Raw genomic sequence first — 19,388 nt, forward strand, 5'->3', positions numbered from 1 at the left:
CTGTCCCAAGACTGGAGTTCTGATCTGGGCAGGTGGAATTAAGACTGCCGTGCTTTAGGCCCCTGCTAAGTCCTTCTCATGACCTTCCCACAATGGCAGCCCCCTGGCCACCAAGACCTTCTCAGTATGGCTGCCTCTCCAGCCACCAAACCTATGGCAAGTCCAATCCAACCAGCATTCAAATTTGGTTGCTATATACTGTTGGAGTCTGCCCAGTCTTCCAAGCTTTCCACTCAATGCACAACTTCCCCCAACAATTGAAAATTCCTGAAAGGCTTCCTCCTATCCTGGGCCTCTGTTGGCAGCCAACCTATCCCAGCCAGTTGCAATCACTTGCCTATTTGATCAGATTTCCACCCTCCAAGAATCATATGCTGTATCCAGCTCACCACCTCCTCACTGTGCTCCCTGAGCTATGACTCTGGGTAAGGTACTGGTGCCAGGTATGGCTGGGTTCTCTCTTTTTCCCAAGTCATTGTAGGAGAGCTCAGCTGAACCCTTCTGGAGCGTCATCTTGCTCCACCATCCCCTTGTGTTTATTTATGTCTCATTAACTTCTCTAGTGCAGTGATGATACTGAGCATTCTTGTCTTTTTCCTGACTTTGGGAGACATTTTTTAAATGTTTCACCATTAAGTATGATGTTAGCTATACATTTTCTGAAGATAGCCGTTAGCAGGTTAAGAATATTCCTTTTTATTTCTAGTCTGCTGGTACTTTTTATGTGCTGTGGGTTTTTATTATCAGATGCTTTTTCAATATTGAGATGATCATGTATTTATTTTTTTCTTCTTTAAATTGTTGTTATACTGATTTTCATCAATTATTTGGGTGTTAAATCAGTTTTGCTTTACTATAACAAAGTCTGCTTGGGCATGATATATTATACTTTGTGTATGTCACTGGATTTAACTTACTAATATTTTGTGTCTGATTTTTGAGTGTATTTTAATGAGTGATAATTGGCTTATGATTTTTTTTTGTAATGTCCTTTTCAGGTTTATATAACATGATTACACTGGATTTATAAAATGAATTGGGAAGTATACTTTCATTTTCTATTCTCTGCAGAAGTTTATATTAAATTGGTGTTTTTTCCTTAAATGCTGAAACAATTTTACCAGTGGAGCTCTCACGCCTGGAGCTTTTTCTAAGAGAATGGTTTTAGTTTCTTTAATATATGGGGCTATTCATATTTTCTTTTTTTCTCTTTTGTCAGTATTTGGTAAGTAATTTTTTTTAAGAAATTTATTCTTGTAGAATCAGATACCAATATTTGTTAGCCTCAATACTACCCTATTCAGAACTACAGAACTAAGGTCTGATTATTTCTGTACTTGAAACACTAGTAGAATTCACCATTCCACTTTTTTAGAGCCTTTGTGTTTGGCCACAGATTTTATGAAGTGTGTTTGTATTGAATGCTTTATATTTACTTAGAATTTATTAATGTGGGAATTCATGAAATTTTCTCTGATTTCTTCATTTTTAATTGACAGCAACCTGAGGTTCTCATTTTAGAAAGTAGGGAATATATGTATCTGTCTCTTTCTCTCTGGTTTTACTTTTTATTTTTTTTTTATTTTTGTAGAGACAGAGTCTCACTGTACTGCCCTTGGGTAGAGTGCCATGATGTCACACGGCTCTCAGCAACCTCTAACTCTTGGGCTTATGCGATTCTCTTGCCTCAGCCTCCCAAGCAGCTGGGACTACAGGCACCCACCACAACGCCCAGCTATTTTATTTTTTGTTGCAGTTTGGCCGGGGCTGGGTTTGAACCCGCCACCCTCGGCATATGGGGCCAGCGCACTACTCACTGAGCCACAGGCACCGCCCTCTCTGGTTTTTCTTGTGAGTCCCTCTTTTATTGTCTATTTTTATTTGGGGGGAAGAAATTAATACTGATATGACAGTCTATGGTAGAGGAGCTCATGATACATAGTTTTAAGAGGGTGACAAAGTGAGACTCTGTCTCAAAAAAAAAAAAAGGAAGAAAGAAACAAGAAATGTCTTGAAAATTGACTTTCCTTTCCTCTGTATGGCTTTGTAAAAAAAGAATCAATGTGATTCTGATGTTTCAATGTATAGCATTCAAAAGGCCAACTAAGTGCTCAATAAATGATTATAACTGTTTTTGTTACTGTATTTACTGTATTCTACTACTGGAATCTCCTCTGTAACCATTATTATTGTTTACTTTCTCTTTTCTCCTTTAGTGCTAAATTTAGAGTGTTTTGTGTTTCTTTTGGTTTTAGTAAAGTCAGAAAAGCAATATGACATCGTGGAGAGGGCACAAGATTTGAAATTAAACCAGTCTGGGTTAGCAGATTTACTTAATTGTGTGGCTTTTCTTGTTTGTTTGTTTTTTTGAGACAGAGGCTCACTCTGTTGCCCAGGATAAAGATTGTCATGGCATGAGACTAGCTCACAACAACATTAAATTCCTGGGTTCAAGTGACCCCCCTGCCTTAGCTTCCTGAGTAGCTGAGACTAGCACCTGCCACCATGCATGGCTGGTTTTTCTATTTTTAGTAGAGGCGGGAACTTACTATTGCTCAGGCTGGTCTTGAACTCCTGAGCTCCAGGGATCTTCCCACTTCAGCCTTCCAGAGTGCCAGGATTACAGGTGTGAGCTACTGTGTCTGGCCAATTGTGTGACATTAGGGGTGTTATTGACCTCCCTGAGCCTCAGTTTCCATATCTGTGAAGTAGAGACGATAACAAAATCTCCCGTTGCTATCTCATTGCCATAATGTGATGATGAAATGAGACCACATTTGTGAAAGCCTTCTTGTCCTCTGAAGTAGTTATTAGACTGTTATGATTATTATTAAATTAATTGTTTTAAGTTTGTGAAAAAAAGAATGCAGCTCTTCCTTAACCAGCATAGCTATCTGAAGCCTCTGCTGACTCACAGTGGGCCTCCTCTGACAACAACACTTCCTGCCTGCTGTGGCCCCATCGCCAGGTGCCTAACCAGCCCCCAGGCTTACGAAGTAAGTTGGTTTTATCCCAACACTTAATTCTTCAGTAAATTAAATGTATCTGATGTGTGGATAGATTACTGATTTTGTTTTCTTTTTGTTTGGTTTGGTATTTTACCTTAGAGCTATAAAATCCATGAGGAAATTGAAGCATATTTTTCTCAACCAGAAAATACACTGAAATCTATAAATTTAATTTATAGCCTTTGAAACAACATTTGAAAGCAGATACAGAATAGTGCCTCATTTTACTGTGGGTGTTTTTGGAAAATAATTCTGTTTCCATGCTGTCTTTCATTTATTTGCAGGATGTACTCTGAGCTTAGTAGTAAATGTATATATTTTCACTTACAAATTAGGGTTGTCACAGTTACATTGAGAGGATTATAAAACCATTTTTGATGCCCTTAAAGTACAACAAATGGTCTATTATTTCACACCTACCAACTTTTGGATATTAGGGTATGTTTATCTGCCTCTGTTCCATATTGTTGGGAGGCATGAGCATACCTAGATAGAATCCAGATTACATATTTTTTCCTTAGCTATCAATATGTGATTGGTAGTTCAGTAAATATTGCAACTAAGGGGGAAAAATGACAGGTATGCTAACCAGACTTTATTTTTAAATGTGAAGATTTTTATTTTTCAAGAGATTTTTTTCTTTTTTAAAAAAAACTTTAATTCTAAATTAACCCTTCAGTAATAATCTATGGCATCACATAGGTAAGCCATTAACAAAGCCCACCAGTTTTGACTTCTTGGCTGCAACGCCTAGAACCTTGGATAGAGAGGGGAAGCTATAGTAAAGCAGTATAGACACGCACCCCACCTCCGGTTCCCTGTGACTCCTTTGTGGCATGTGAGAGCAGATCCAACAGGAAATGGACAGGAAAAAGAAAACAGAGTGGGGGTATCATCTGGGCCAAGGAGGAGCACACTACAGCTTTGTGCTGTGTTGAGTCAGCACATGTTTCTGATAGACTGTGCTGGTGAGGTGGAGAGAGCATTCCATGTTGCCTTTTCCCTCTCTCGCCCACTCTGTGCAGGCGGTCCTCTCAAGTATAGTGTCTATTTCCTCCATGTTCTGTTAGCCCACTTGACTCTATGCAGAGGGGACATCCAGTGAGGCGCTTAGGTTCCAGAGGCCCACTTGTCATCACCGAATGCTGAAAGAGGTCCATAATTATGTGTCCTATACAATGTAGCAAAACACAGTATACCATCGTCTGAGTTTCCTAGGGCTGAGGTAACAAAGTACCACAAACCAAATGGCTTACCCAACAGAAATGTATTATCTCATAGTTCTGGAGTCCAGAGTCGGAGGTCAAAGTGTGTTGTCAGGATTGGTGCTGTCTAGGGCTGTGAGGGAGAATCTGCTCCAGGCCTTTCTCTGAGCTTCTGCTTTGCTGGTGATCTTCGTCATTCCTTGACTTATTAGGTGCCTCACCACAGTCGTCACCTTCATCTCACATGATGTTTTCATTGTGTGTGTGCCTATCTCTGTGTCCAAATTTCTCTTACTCATAGACACCAGTCATATTGAATCTTGGCCCACCTTCTTTCCAAATAAGGTCACCTTCACTGGTGCTGGGAGTTAAGACTTCCATATTGGGGAGGTATAATTTAATCCACAACAACTGCCAAACTTAACTTTTTATATATTTGTTTTGTTGACTACTTTTTAAAGTTATAAAACTAACATGCTTATGGCCAAATCTTCAAACAGAATGTAATGTACAAAGTAAAAATTAAAAGTTGGCTTCTTCCCATCTACCTTCCTCAAAAGCAATCTTTATCACAGGTTTACTGTGGATACTTCCTGATATATTTTATCTGCACAGACATATATGTATATCTTTGTTATTATTTTACACAAATGGGATCATAATGGGTATATTGTCCCATTACTTTCTTTTTTCAATTGCTAATACTTAATGGGTATCTTTCCACGTGAGTGCATTAGAACTATTGCTTTTGCTTTTTCATAGTTATATAGTATTCCATTCCGTAGCTATACTAGAATTGATGTATTCAGTCTTTATGGATAAACATTTCAGTCATTTCCCCTTTTGGCTATTACAGTACTTAATAGTGAATATCCTTTTTTATTTTATTTATTTATTTTTGAGACAGAGTTTTACTTTGTCACCCTCGGTAGAGTGCTGTGGTACAGCAACCTCAAACTCTTGAGCTAAAGAGATTCTCTTGCCTCAGCCTCCCGAGTAGCTGGGACTACAGGTACCTACCACAACACCCAGCTATTTTTTAGTGACATGGTCTCACACTTGCTCAGACTGGTCTTGAACCTGTGAGCTCAGGCAATCCACCTGCCTCGGCCTCCCAGAGTGCTAGGATTACAGGCAAAAGCTACTGTGCCCAGCTGAATATCCTTTTACATATAAATTTACCTAAGTATGTTAAAGAGATTTTAAAGGTAAAATTGCTAGATCAAAAGGCATATGCATTTTAAAATTTGATAGATATTACCCCAAACCTCAAACAATGCTGACCTGTGAGGGAGCCACAGAGCTTTGTTGTATTGTCGAATTGAGTGATAGGAACTAGTTAGACTTATTGTTATAATTAGATTACACAAGGAGTTTTGGCTGGTTCATGGTTATGGTTTTTTTGTTTTTTTTTTTTTTAACTCACATGTTTTTGTCCTTGAGTATTTAAGGAAATTTCAAGCAAGAGCAAATTAAATTCTTAGATTTTATACAATAGTTTTCTCAGTCTATTTGATGATCTTAGACAAATTTAAATTTTTCAAACACACATAGGATTTAGAAAGCTGGAGAATCAACTTCACTAGCATGTAAGATGTTTTTATTAGCTCTGTTTCCCTCAAGGAGTATTAATCACAGATTTATTTTTTACTACATTAGTGTGAATGTTTAGAATGATTCTTTCTCTTTACATTAGAAAAAAAAGACTTCCTTGTGTTTTTTTAAAGTAATATTTATAATATCTTAGTACAGAAACATATACAGAAGAAAATAAAACTTGCAACCTTATCATGCAGAATTAAGTATTATCATTCTGTTGAAGGCCCTTCTAGACTTTTCTATGCACACATACTTTCTTTTAGACAGATTCTCACTTTGTTGCCCCTGGTAGAGTACCATAATGTCATAGCTCACAGAAACCTCAAACTCTTGGGCTCAAGTGATCCTCTTGGCTCAGCCTCCCGAGTAGCTGGGACTATAGGAGTCCCCCATAATGCCTGGCTAGTTTTTCTGTTTCTTTTTTTCTGAGACAGAGTCTCACTATGTTGCCCTTGGTAGAGTGCTGTGGCATCACAGCTCACAGCAACCTCTAATTCTTGGGCTTAAACGATTCTCTTGCCTCAGCCTCCCAAGTAGCTGGGACTACAGGCACCTGCCACAACCCCTGTTTATTTCGTTTTTCTATTTTTAGTAGAGACCAGGTCTTGCTCTTGCTCAGGCTGGCCTTGAACTCATGAGCTCAAGTGATCCACCTGCCTCAGCCTCCTAGTGTGCTAGGCTTATAGGCATGAGCCACCACGCCTGGCCACACATACATTTTTTTTCCCCTATGTTACTGATTGCTGCTGCTTCTTTTTTTTTTATTATTGTTTGGGATTCACTGAGGGTACAAAGAATTAGGTTACATTGATTGCAGTTGTTAGGTAAAGTCCCTGTTATAATTGTGTCCTGCCCCCAAGAGGTGTGCCATACACTGTGACCCCCCCCATCTCCTGATCACACAGACATTTTTTAATTTACCAAAATGGGACTATATATTCTTGGCTCTTTTCTCTTTTATACACTTTATTTCAGTATACTATTTTGGCCACAACATTTCTATTACAACCAAAGCTTATGGAGCTTGGAGACAAGCATGCTTGATATATTTCTCTGTGCCCCAAACTGTGTTAGGTGGTGGGACAACACAGCACTTACCCTTGTGTTATAACCTACCCCCGACTAGACTGTGAGCCCAGTGAAGGTAGACCAATACTCATGCTGTTATGGTTCAAGGGTAAGTACTACTACAGGGAGAGGCCCAAGTAGGAAGTCTCCTGAGAGACCACACAGGAGGAACACCTAACCTAGTCCTGGAAGATCAAGGAAGACTTGTTATGAAGGGGCTAGTCATGTGACAAGGATGGAGGAGTCAGCATGTAGAAGGGCCTGGAGATAAGAGGTAGCATGAGAGATCTGGCAGATGCCACTGCTCACATCTGGCTAGCATACAACAGGGCTGTTAAGGTGGGAAAGGCAGATAGATTGTGGCAGGAGATAATGCTGAAGGTGCCAGATCACACTGTCTTTAAGCCAAGGTCAGGACTTTAGGCTATATCCTGAGGGCTACCACTGAAGGGTTTTAAATAGGGAATCCTTTAAGATTCTCCCATTGGAAATGTTTCTTGAACTTCCTAACAGTTCTGAAACCTTATTTTATTTGCCTTTAGAACCAGGAACAATTGAAAGATGATGATTCTGATCTCATTCTCAATGATGGCGATATCAGTTTGACATATGGGGATTCGACTGTGAACACTGAATCAGCAACATCCAGCGCCCCTCGGAGATTTATGGGAAATAGTTCTGAGGATGCCTTGGATCGGGAGCTTGCATTTGGAGACCATGAACTGGTCATTCGAGGAACACGCCTGGTTCTCCCCATGGATGATTCTGAACCCCCATTAAATTTGTTAGATAATACGAGACATGGTCCAGCCTAAGCTTATTAATACTCACTTAGTGATTTGTCAAATTTGCACATGTGATTGTGAAGAAATTTGTACTACCTAAAAGTCCCAGTGCATGTCTCTGAATGTTAAGCTATATAAATGCTATTTATATGGCATAGAAAGAATATAAATATCATGTATAAGGCAGATTGTGAACCAACTATTCTCTTAGAGTGGATCTGTTTTAGAAAGTTACTTCCACCGTGATGTTGTGTGTTCTGTTAGCTTTATGTCTCAGTTAAAGTATAAAAAGTGACGGATTTTCTCTTTCTTATATTTACCTGACACTTAACCCAAGTACCAAGTTCTTGTGATGTGAATTAATTTTACTTTTTGTGGTAGGGGAGGGAAGAGGGAAGAGGGATTAGGGATTGTTATTTCCTTGGGAACCCTGGGAGGAAAGGTTCCTTTGTTGGGAAACTTTTGTTGATTGCTGCTGCCTTTGTCCTGACCTTTTTCTTTCCCTTTTCTGTGGTGGCCCATTGTGGTGCAAGGAGCTGATGGCATTTTGATCTTGCCCCATTCAGGTTGGGGAGTGAAGTGCAGGGGCCCTTTTTCCCCCTTGCCGTGAAAGAAAAGCTTCATTGACTACAGTATACTGCTGTTCAGAAAAGAAGGTTGCAAATGATTTCCAAGACCTTGTTTCTTTTTTTCCAGACCAGGACCACAGAAGGAGTCACATCTAGCCAGCTTAGCCAAAGTACAGTTGTATATAGTTCTGGACACTTGATTGAGATTTGAGGGAGCTGTGGCGGGCAGAGAGAGGGCAGAGGGCAAGAAAGGGGTAAAGCGAATGGTGGTTTCAGAGATCTCTCTTCCCAAATATGTACATATTCTATACCAGATAAGTTTAAATAAGAAATTTAATTGCTGCTTACTTTTTGATTCTGTACCTTATCTGTATAGCAAGCTTTGTCGTCAGAAGTTTTTATATCAATTTCAATTGCTGCTCTTTAGCAGCCAAACAGGAGCAAAATGTAAAATTTTTGAACTTACTGTGTCTGTAATTTGTTAGTCTGTATTTAATGTTAAAAATTAATTTATGATCGTTCCACACTACACCAAATTTGGCTGGAAGAGAAACAGAATGCTCCACAGCGTTTATTTTAAGTTGGCTCCTTGGTGTGCAGCAGGTGTAGTCTTCATTTTCATGTTACTTTTTAATATTAAATACCTAAGCTGCCATGTGTTTTTTTTTTTTTACAGTTTTCAAGGAAGAGCACAGAACAATTTCTCATTTCATATTTGGAATATGAAAGTGTATTCTATTTTATAATGTTGACAATACCTAAAGATGCATTGAATGCTGGGAAGGGGAATACTTTTTGATGTTGATCCTGACTTGTTAATGTTTCAGAAGAAAAATATAAATTCTTTTGGATTTTTTCCTCAGGTGTGAGTAGCATTGCCTTAAATCTTACCCAATCAGAATATTGCTTAATTTACCTGATGTTCAAATTTTCCAGTGAAAAATATCCTTCTAAACAAAGCATGTACTTACTCTGAAAAAGGTATCTGTGCTGTTGCAAACACTCCTTGGTATTTTAAGGGAATTTTAACGTTGTACCCTTTAGTGGCAGCTTTGACTGTTGGCATAGCCATTTGTTATGTAGTGGTAGCGACTTTCCTGCTATGCAGGAATCCCTCCCGTGAAGTGTACGTTTTATATGATGTGTGCCTCCTTATGCCGTAAATAATTTTGTGTTAATGTATGTTTGAGGGATTTGAATGTCAACGTCATTTACTCACGAAGTTATTCAAGTTGTAAAAGGTTATACAGTAATTTAACAACTACCTTTTTTATTCTATCAGGTTACTGAGCTCACTTTATGTAAATACTCAGCATGACAAATTCAGTAACTCATCTGTTTCAGCATGCATAAGACTTTTCATTACGGAAACTGATGAAGCTTGAGTCAACTAAATCTGCCTTCGTACTTTATCAAAGGGGAACCAAGCCTGCTGTGCTTACATCAGCATCTGGAAGATTTTTCTCTCCTCTAATCTGTGTGCACATCTCCAAGCAAAGAAGAGAAAACACACTCTGCTCAGACATCTGTTGGTTTTAGACACCTGATGAATTTGATGAATTTTGATGAAGGACAGTCTGAGTTACCACCATACATACACAAATAGAACTGCTCTTGGACTTGTTCGTCTATTGTTTGTGGAACCTACACATTTGAATGACTTGAACGTTGCAGCTTTTAAAGTTATTTTTTAAGGTTTCTTGGCATTTATTCTAGTTGTCCGTGTTTGCCAATGTGCTGTTAAAGTAATAGACTTTTAATCTTTATGTATTTTTTTGTTTTCCTTTGGACAGATGTTATAGTGGTTTCTTTTAGGAAAATCTGTCATTAAAAAAATTATAGCCTTGCAAATAACCACTCATCGTATGAGTCACAGTTTATTTTAGTGAGACGTAAAGAGTGCTGACTTCATTTATTTTTCTACCTATATACCTACTGGAAAAAGGGGAAGAATAATGTTTTAAAAAGAAACAAACAGAAACCTAACAGAACTTCACTTATGGGGTGGCAAATTTTTGGTGCTTATGTGTGAGGGTTGTTGTATTTGCTTATGGTCACAATTGGACCATTTAGGAAATATGACTCAAAGCAGTTGAATTCCATTACATTGATTTGTAGCCTGTTAGCTCCATAATGGATAATGCTATGAAAATGTTTGTTCCATTATATGGGGAGAATAAATTCTGGATTCAGTTAGGCAGAAAGACAGTTCCAAGTTTATCTGAAAGCATAATCGCACAAAAAGTCCTTCTTTTGAGGTTAAGATACATCTCTGTTTTTGTACATGAGAAGCTTTGTAGGTTAGAGTTTGCTGACAGCAACTTCATTTAGTCTACTAGTGACACCAACCTCACTATCGTGTTTTGTTGCCATCCACTCCAGCTTCCTTGTTTATGGCATGGTGAGAGACACCGGTGAGGGGCCCACACACAGCAGGCTTTTTTCTTGAACCAACTTGTGTTTTCTGATTCACCACTAAACCTTACATCACATACAAGCAAGTACATTTGTTAACCTGACCCAGTGCAGGAGTGTAAGGAAATGAAAGTACAGATGATTTGACATGATCAGAAAGTCCTTGACAGGAAATACACCACACAGATGATGCAGGAGGAGGCCTGAAAATACATTGCGAGTGATAACAATAGTAGTTCTTATTTTTCGAGCCCCTCCTAGGCAATGTGTATCTGAGGTCTTTTTTAATCTAAGTTTTAATTTAATCTTATTCATGCTATGAGGGTATGTTCTATTCTCTTTACACAGATGAGGAAAATGTCACGGCTAATAAGTCAGATCCAGGACTCAAATCCAGTCTGACTCCAAAGTCCAGATTCTCTGTGCTAATTTAGGAGGAAGATGAGGGGAATTGCAGATCTCTAGCCTGCTGCCCACCATCTGCTTGTTATCGGGTGAGGCTAGGGAATCTGTCAAGGCCATGAACAAGCAACTTGGCGAGCAGCATTCCTTCATGCTCTGCCTCCCAACATTTTCACTGATGGCCCCAGTAGTTTGTGGTCCTGAACAATGCCTTTGCGTCCACAAGGTTTGGTGGAACAAGAAAAGCCCAGGCTTTGAAGTTACACAGACCTGGGTTCAAACCCAGGCTCTGCTATGTGTTGTGTGATGTTGGCCGGGTGCGTGACTTCACTGACCCTTTCATTTTTCTTAGTTGTGAATTTATTCAAGAAATATCTGAATGCTTAACTCTGTATACACAGTGGAGGGAGATAGCAAATAACTAAACAGTCCCAGCTGTCATGGAGAGGATTCTACAGGAGATACAGCTATCTCATGGGGCTCTTAGGGATCATCATGTGAGAACGGCTGCCTCCTTGTCTTTCAGTAGGGGGATTTCTGTCTTAAGTAATCAACAAATAACAGCAAATATGTTAAACCTAAGTGCTATGCTGGGAAAGTGCAGGGTGCTTTAAGAGAGGGCTGTGATCTTGTGCAGGGACGGGGAGAGATTTTCCTGGTAAGGTGATCCTAAGCCTAGGCCTCAAGAGTACATCAAAGGTCAGCCAGGTGTAGGGCAGTGAGGGTAAGGAGCATTCCAGGCAGAGTGAACAGTTGGCCCATAATGGGTAGTCACACAACTTTGATTCAGATAGTTACTGAGTGACAAACACACTGTGCTGTGCTACTGTATGCTGAATGACAAATGTGGGCCACCCTCACAGCCCTTAAACGCATCAGTGAAGACAGTGAAGTAGCCAAAAGTTTTGTAATTACAAGCGTCTTGAAGAGCACCTTGAATCTGAATCTTGAAATCTGTGCCCCACCACTTCTTCCCCCTTCTCTTTGTCCCACTGAATCTCTTAGGCCAAGGTCACGCCTCTCCTCTGTGTTGCTGACGTTAGACATTTGAAAAGAGGAGCTAGCTAGTGTGTCTTCCCTGAGTCTGTCCCCAGGCTAAATAACGCATTCCCTTTCTATCTTCAGGACATGTACCAGAAATCCATTGTTTCGTTGTTAATACTCCTGAGACTCACTGGCTTTGTTTCAGTTGCTGCATCACACCCAGTGCATCACAATCCTCAGAGCTTGCATCCCATTTGGGGAAGGCAGATCACAGATTAAATGCGCACAGAAACTAAAAGTTGAGATAAGTGACAAATATGAAATGCGATAGAGAGTGATGGCCATGAGGATGCCTTGCTTGAGAGGTAACAGTAAAACCAAGAACTAAAAAAGCCGACTGGGCAGAGAACAGGGGAAGAACAGAGAACAGTGAAACGATCTGGGTGATGGTAGACGTTCAAGGAACGTCTGTCACAAAGGAGTGGGACACCCTGCTGACCTTTACTTCACTGGATCCTGAAGGCCAGCGTGGAGGGATGGGAAAAGCAATAGGCTAACAGTCAGGAGGCCAGAGGCTTAGCCCTGCCAGTCACTGGGCACTTTTCAGAACTCACTTAAGTCTCTGAGCCTGTCTCTTCCTTTAAAAAATGATGACAGGATGGGGGCACAGTGGCTAATGCCTGTAATTCTAGCACTTTGGGAGGCTGAGGCGGGTGGATCGTCTGAGATCAGGAGTTCAAGACCAGCCTAAGAAAGAGCAAGACCCCTTCTCTACCAAAAATAAGAAAACTAGCTGGGCATTGTGAGGGGGCACCTGAAGTCCCAGCTACTTGGAAGCTGAGGCAATAGAATCTCTTGAGCCCAGGAGTTTGAGGTTGCTGTGAGCTACGACACCACAGCACTCTACCCAGGGTGACAGAGTGAGATTATCTCAAAAAAAAAAAATGATGACAGTTCACTAATTCAGTAAACATCTATTGAGCTATTACTATGTACCAGGCACTGTGGTAGGTGCTGGGTTATGGTTCCAGCCCCACGTAGCTGCCAGGCCCGTTAGGGGAATCAGATGAAGTGATGTACATTGAGACATTTTGACTAGGATTCCGAAGGCCTTTGAAATGGAGGTTGAGCATTCTGTAAGGTTTTCCTGATGAGGTGCTATTTGAATAAAATATGGAAAACTCTTTGCAGACCATAAAGCTACTCGGAGCTGCTTTCCTTCAGAATCTCCAGTTCAGCTAGTTGGAGGGGCCCCAAGGGGTTGCCATGGTGAAGACTGAACTCTGAGAGCTGACTTAGCTGAGCTGTCATGGCTGGAGCCTGAACTCCATAAGACCTGACAGCTTCTGGCTGATTCTGCTGAGTGAAGGACCCCTTCTCCTTACCGTGACCCTGTATTGCAATTGCAGCCTGGGGAGTCCTGTCCTCCGTGTCCCAGTTAACACCAGGTTGGCTCATTTTCCACTCGGTGCTGTCTGACGGGGCCTGGGTCCCACTAAAGGATGTAGCTTAGTGGTGCAAGTTATTTCTCTTGCTGTGACGGAAAAATGTATTGAAAGCTCTGTGAGCACTTCTTGGAAACAAGGTTTAATTTCTCCAGATTTGTTGGAATTGTAGTGGTTCACTGTGTGTTTAAATATGAATCCTATAGAAATTGCTTGAGAAATATTCAATTCTTGGTTGCCTTGGGAGTCACGAGGCTTTATTGCATGATTTTGTTATTGTTGTTGTTCATTTGAATTTCTTATACAGCTGTGTTCCCATGTGGACTAGGCAAAAAGCATGTGAGCTGTTTTTTTTCATCTGAACAATCTGGAAGATTTCTGTCAGATAATGGAAATTGCCTGTTTTTCCAATTTTAGAGCTGGTTCAGTGTGAGAGAGCAAAATAATGGCAATTGGACCCCCTGATTGTGCGACAAAATTGGTTTTTCAACACTTCCTTGAAACTCAACAATCTAAGGGGGAAAAAGAGGTTGATATTTAAATATTCCACCCAACCAGTATTTTACTTACTAACTTCCAGTCAATAGACACTGAGTCCCTCACCTCAGCTGAGCCCTGAGCCAGACAATGGGGACACAGAAGTGGCTAAATTGTGATTTTAATCTAAAACTAATGCAGTCAAGTAGGTAAGATAATTGCAATTGTGTGAAAAGCATTAGAATGGAGCTTCTGTATGGAATTCAGGTCTCTCACCTGTTACTGCCTTTGGTGGGCAGAATAATTGTCCCCCTAAGCTGTCCACACCATAATCCCTGGAACCTGCAAGTATGTTAGGTTACATGGCAAAGAGAATTAAACATGAAGGAGGAATTAAGGTTGCTAATCAGGTGACCTTGAAATGGGGATATTATTCTGGACTATGCAGGTGGACCCAATCTAATCACACAGGCCCTTCAAATTGGAGACCTCCCCTGGCCTTGGTCAGAGAAAGAGATGTGACAATAGAAGCAGGGTCAACAAGATGCCGTGTTGCTGGTTTTGAATATAGAGGAAGGGGGCCTCTAGAAGCTGGAAATCGGCAAGAAAATGGATTCTCCCCTAGAGCCTGCCAAAAAGGAGCACAGCCCCGCTGTCACCTTGATTTTAGCCCAGTGGAATCTTTGTCAGTTTTCCTACCTACAGAAACATCAGATGACAAGTAAGTATTGTTTTAAGCCACTAAGTTAGTGGTAATTTGTTATGACAGCAATGGGAAATTAGCATGCTGTTGGCCAGGCATGGTGGCTCACACCTGTAATCCTAGCACTCTGGGAGGCTGAGGTGGGTTGATCGCCTGAGCTCAGAAGTTTGAGACCAGCTTGAAGAAAAGCGAGACCCCATCTCCATAAAAATTAGAAAAATTAGCCAGGTGTCATGGTGGGTGCTAGCTACTTGGGAGGCTCAGATAGGAGAATCACCTGAACCCAGGAGTTTGAGGTTGCTGTGAGCTATGGCAACATGGCACTCTAGCCTGGAGCAGCAGAGTGAGAAAGAAGAAGGAGAAGACTAACACGTTGCCTATGAGGGACAGAGTATCGTCTCTGTTACTGTTTAGTTCTGAATGTCTGCTTTGTACCAGCAGGCACTGTGCATGGTGCTGTGGATACAGAATGGAGCAAGACCCAGATTTCACAGTCCAGTGGGGGAGAATAGCAACAATACAGGCAACCATTACGTGATGTAATCGGAGCCATGGCGGAGAAAAGTCCAGGTGAGAAATCCTCCACCTGGGGCAGAATCAGGAGGCCTTGCAATTTCTATGGTACTGAACTAGCTTTAAGCAGCACTTTCACATCATTCCCTGGTGTAAGGAATTTTTCCAGGCCACCAGGCCCACTACATTGCCAGGGAGTGGCAGTGCACAGGAGACATGATCATATTGGGGTTTGGGAAAGATCACTCTCATTGTGGCTGCTGTGGGAAGAATGGATTATTTGGACAGAAATGAGAGTGAACACAGAGACGATGGTTAGAAGACTTGCCCAGGTGAGAGAGAATGGTGTCTGTCTAGCCTAGACAATCGTCAGTGGGGATGGAGTAGAGGGAACAGATACAAGAGACATCTAGTTGGCAGAACTTAACAGTCTCTTACTCAGAGACTAATGAAGTTAATGAGCGAGAGGGGGAAGTTTACAGTGATTCCCAGGGTGGTCAGAATGGTAGGAACTATGATTTTAGAATATGTCTCACAAGACCAAGAGGTTGAGAGAAGTAGCAGTCAAAGCACAAATCTAAATTTGCCTCTGGATCACTTAGGCAAGGGAATATGGAGCCCAATTGGGAAAAGAGGGCAGGAGACAGGGACTAAGGTCCCCAAATGAGAAGGTTCAGGAAGGATACAGGTTTGAAAATCACCAGGGTTTATAATCCATTTTCCCATTATAAGAACATTTGGAGCTTTTTGCTATGGGTGGTGTCTAGGGAAAATAATTTCTTTAACCAATGTACAATGGCTGGAGGAAAAAAGAAATTATTTTCCCTTCTTACAAAAAGCAGAAGGCCTCAGAAGTTCTCAGGGAATGATGAGCAATGTTATTAGGAAACTTTAAAAAGTGCGTCACTCTAGATTTCAGTGTATCCACCACTGGTCTGGCCAGAAGAATGAAAATATAACCTGTGGGCTCTCTAAAATGCGCTTTCTAGCATTTTCCAGGAGAGTCAAGGGCCAAGGAATGAACACTGGATGGGGAAAGGAAGCCACAGCCACTTGGCGAGACCCTTTCTGGTTCTGTGGAGGTTTACCTGCAAACAAAGAGTATGCTTCCCTGTTTTGCTTTTCCCCAAAGGCTGTTGCAAAACTTTTCTAGAAAATCCAGTCTAGCGTCCCAGCCTCTGGCATTCTGTTTTCAAACACTGTGTGCCCCTAGCTTGCTAAGACAGGCTGTGTGAAAGTTGGAGCCAGATAGCAACTGTTGGGAAAGAGTTCATCAAATAGGTATGGGTCCACAACTTTTGAATAATTGGCTTTTGCCTCACTAGAAGGAAATCAGCAAGTGACAATATCACTGAAAAAGAAAGCGTAGAAGCCTATATTAAGATGAAGGAAACATCTGGTTTTTGTTTTCTCAATGTTTATTAATGTATCTGAGGTGTGAGTCACCAGCTCACTCAGCCAACATTTCCCAAATGAAGTCTTTGTTGCCTCCAAAGTAGTTGGGAAAAGTCACTTCAGAACTACCTTGAGAGAAAGATGATTCACAGAGAGGTGTCATTTAAAAACGGGGGGTGGCATTGGTCCTGGTAGGTCTTTCCTAAAATTGCTTTTGTGAGAAACCATGATTACAGTCCTTCCTCACCAGGATTTTATTCCTTTTTCCAGAAACCATAGGACTGATGTGCTGACTTAAAAATATAGATTAAACCCAGAACCTCACACAAAATACCCTTCACCTATCGAGGTAGTTCAAAGCTGGCTGGCCTGTGTAATGATGGAGCCAGCAACTTTGTTCTCACTACACTGCGCTCTCCCCAGTGGGACCTCACTCTCTCTGACCCATTGGTAGGGATGTGAGTAGCGGGATTCAAAGCCTTTCATAGGAGACCAATGACTTGGTTCCACTAATCCTGCCTGCCTCGCTTTGTCTGAGCTCCTACCCACCCTAGGTACTGGAAATCAAGAGATGCATAAGGAGCTCACAGTCTAGTATCAGAGACAGAATTATGCTTAGGTGTAATTGGGTATATATATTTTAGAGCTCAAAATTCCTAGGATGTAAATATAATAGACTTTTTTCTGGAGAGTACTCCATGCCATCTTTTCATTATGCCTTTACCAGAATCAATAGCTTATATATTAGATATTTTTGGTATTTCTCTGAGATTTCTCAACTGATTTCTTTTGAACAAGGAGCATCTGTTCATGTAGTTTCAATACCACACATTTGGAGTCACCTAAGAAGAAACAGAGGAGCTTACACTGTAAATTAAAGACAAAAGTACGTGGAATGTTGCTTCTCTCTGTATTGATGTAGTTGCCCACCTCCTTCCCTTGACACTGATATCTGATGAAACTTTCTCTTGTTCTTAACAAGAGGAAGATATAAAAGGGTAGCTTCAGATTGTACCCCAATTATGCACAGCATCTAGTGTCAGTACTTATGGGAAAGGATCCAATTCTATTTTAAATAAAGCACAAAACAGGCCTCAAAAATTTAAATGATATGACTGAATTCAAACAACAGTGTCTTCCCCATGGAATTCAAGAAAGGAATTGCCAGCCTCTGGCTCATGTAGTTTCTTACTCTAAGGTAGACAGTCTTTATGTTATGTCCCTTGTAGTAAAATGGAAATCCCAATCTTCAGAAAGAAATTGATGTCATCGGCTTGTGTTTTTCTCTATTCCCTACCAGGTTGAATTGGGGATATGATACTGGCAAGAGCAGCAGAATAAATGATCAATTGGTGATGCATCTGCTCCAAGGCGAATTATTCTGACAGTCTGTTCTAACCATACAAACAGTGTTTCCAATAAAAAGTTTTATTAAGTGTTATCATAGATGCAACTGTTTCATAAAGATATCACTCAAGTTGTAAATCATATACTTGAATTCACGCTAAAATCACCTCATTAAATACTAAAAAAAAACTATGTCTTTCACATAAATCCTGGTCTCGAGTGACTTTAAAAAAAAGGAGAGAAAAAAAAATACTCAAGTTCCAAGCTCCAGCCACCTAGGGCTGAATTTTAAGAGACTGACAGAAATATGAAAATTTCTCCCAACTCTTTCTTTAATTTTTTTTTTTTTTTTTAGATCATACACTCCAAAGCTTTCATTATCTTCCTAGGTCCATTAGACTCTCCAGAGATAATAGAACCTGAAGAACAATCCGGACTCACTTTTTTAAAAAGTCTGATTTATTGAAGTATGATTTACATACCATAATGTGTATCTGTTTTAATGAACAGCTCTGTGAGTTTTGAAAAACACATACAGACATGTAATTATCACTGCAATCACCATATGAAACATTTCCATCTCTCAAAAAAAATCCTGTGCCCCTTTGTAGTTAACCTCTTTCCCCACTTCAGGTTTCTGGCAACCACTGATGTGTTTCCTGTCCCTGTCATTTTGCCTTTTCCAGAATGTCATATAAACAGAATCATATAGCGTGTAGCCTTGAACATATTCTTTTACTTTTTTTTTTTTTTTTTTGTAGAGACTGTTTCACTTTATGGCCCTGGGTAGAGTGCTGTGGCATCACACAGCTCACAGCAACCTCCAACTCCTGGGCTTAAGAGATTCTCTTGCCTCAGCCTCCCAAGCAGCTGGGACTACAGGCGTCTGCCACAACACCCAGCTATTTTTTTGTTGCAGTTCGGCCGGGGCCGGGTTTGAACCCACCACTCTCGGTATACGGGGCCGGCACCTTACCGACTGAGCCACAGGTGCCGCCCTATTCTTTCACTTTTGAAATTGATAACATTGTTTTCTAGATAATAAACATTCATTGTAGAAAAATTAAAATATTTAACTAAGAAACAAGATATGAAAATGCTTCCCAGAGATAACCACTGTTAACATTTTAGTGTATTTTATTCCAGACTTTTGGCTCTATATGTATACACTCTCACAAAGACAGAAATAAACTTGAGAAAATCAGAATCCTACAGTCTGCAGGATTTTGTATTTTTGAATCTATCAGTAGCATTTTCTTTTCTTTCTTTTTTTCTTATTTATTTATATAATTATTTTACTTTTTTTTTTTTTTTTAACAGAGCAGGGTCTTGCTCTGTTATCCACCTCGGTTGGAGTTCAGTGGCATGATCATAGCTCATTGCAGTCTTGAACTCCTGGGCTCAGGCAATCCTCCTGCCTCAGCCATCCAAGTAATTAGGATTACAGATGCGTGCCACCATGCCTGGCTATTT

The 19,388-nt window shown here is 40.6% G+C and overlaps 1 protein-coding gene and 1 pseudogene across 2 annotated transcripts in view; both read left to right on the forward strand.

Annotated features, from left to right (window-relative positions):
- SLC9A6 (solute carrier family 9 member A6) overlaps positions 1-10,095 on the forward strand; it is a 68,863-nt gene extending 58,768 nt beyond the window's left edge. For both annotated transcript variants that reach the window (XM_053579951.1, XM_053579950.1), the window contains 2 exons: positions 2,891-2,996; positions 7,423-10,095. In XM_053579951.1, the coding sequence (XP_053435926.1) occupies positions 2,891-2,996; positions 7,423-7,695 (379 nt within the window). In that variant the 3' untranslated portion in view covers positions 7,696-10,095. The remainder of the gene's footprint in view (positions 1-2,890; positions 2,997-7,422) is intronic.
- Positions 10,096-15,211: 5,116 nt separating this feature from the next.
- The window catches only part of LOC128577073 (zinc finger protein 41-like), an 81,413-nt pseudogene continuing 77,236 nt past the window's right edge, over positions 15,212-19,388 (forward strand).

Source organism: Nycticebus coucang, chromosome X, assembly GCF_027406575.1.
Source record: "Nycticebus coucang isolate mNycCou1 chromosome X, mNycCou1.pri, whole genome shotgun sequence".
NCBI classification, from domain to species: Eukaryota; Metazoa; Chordata; class Mammalia; order Primates; family Lorisidae; genus Nycticebus; species Nycticebus coucang.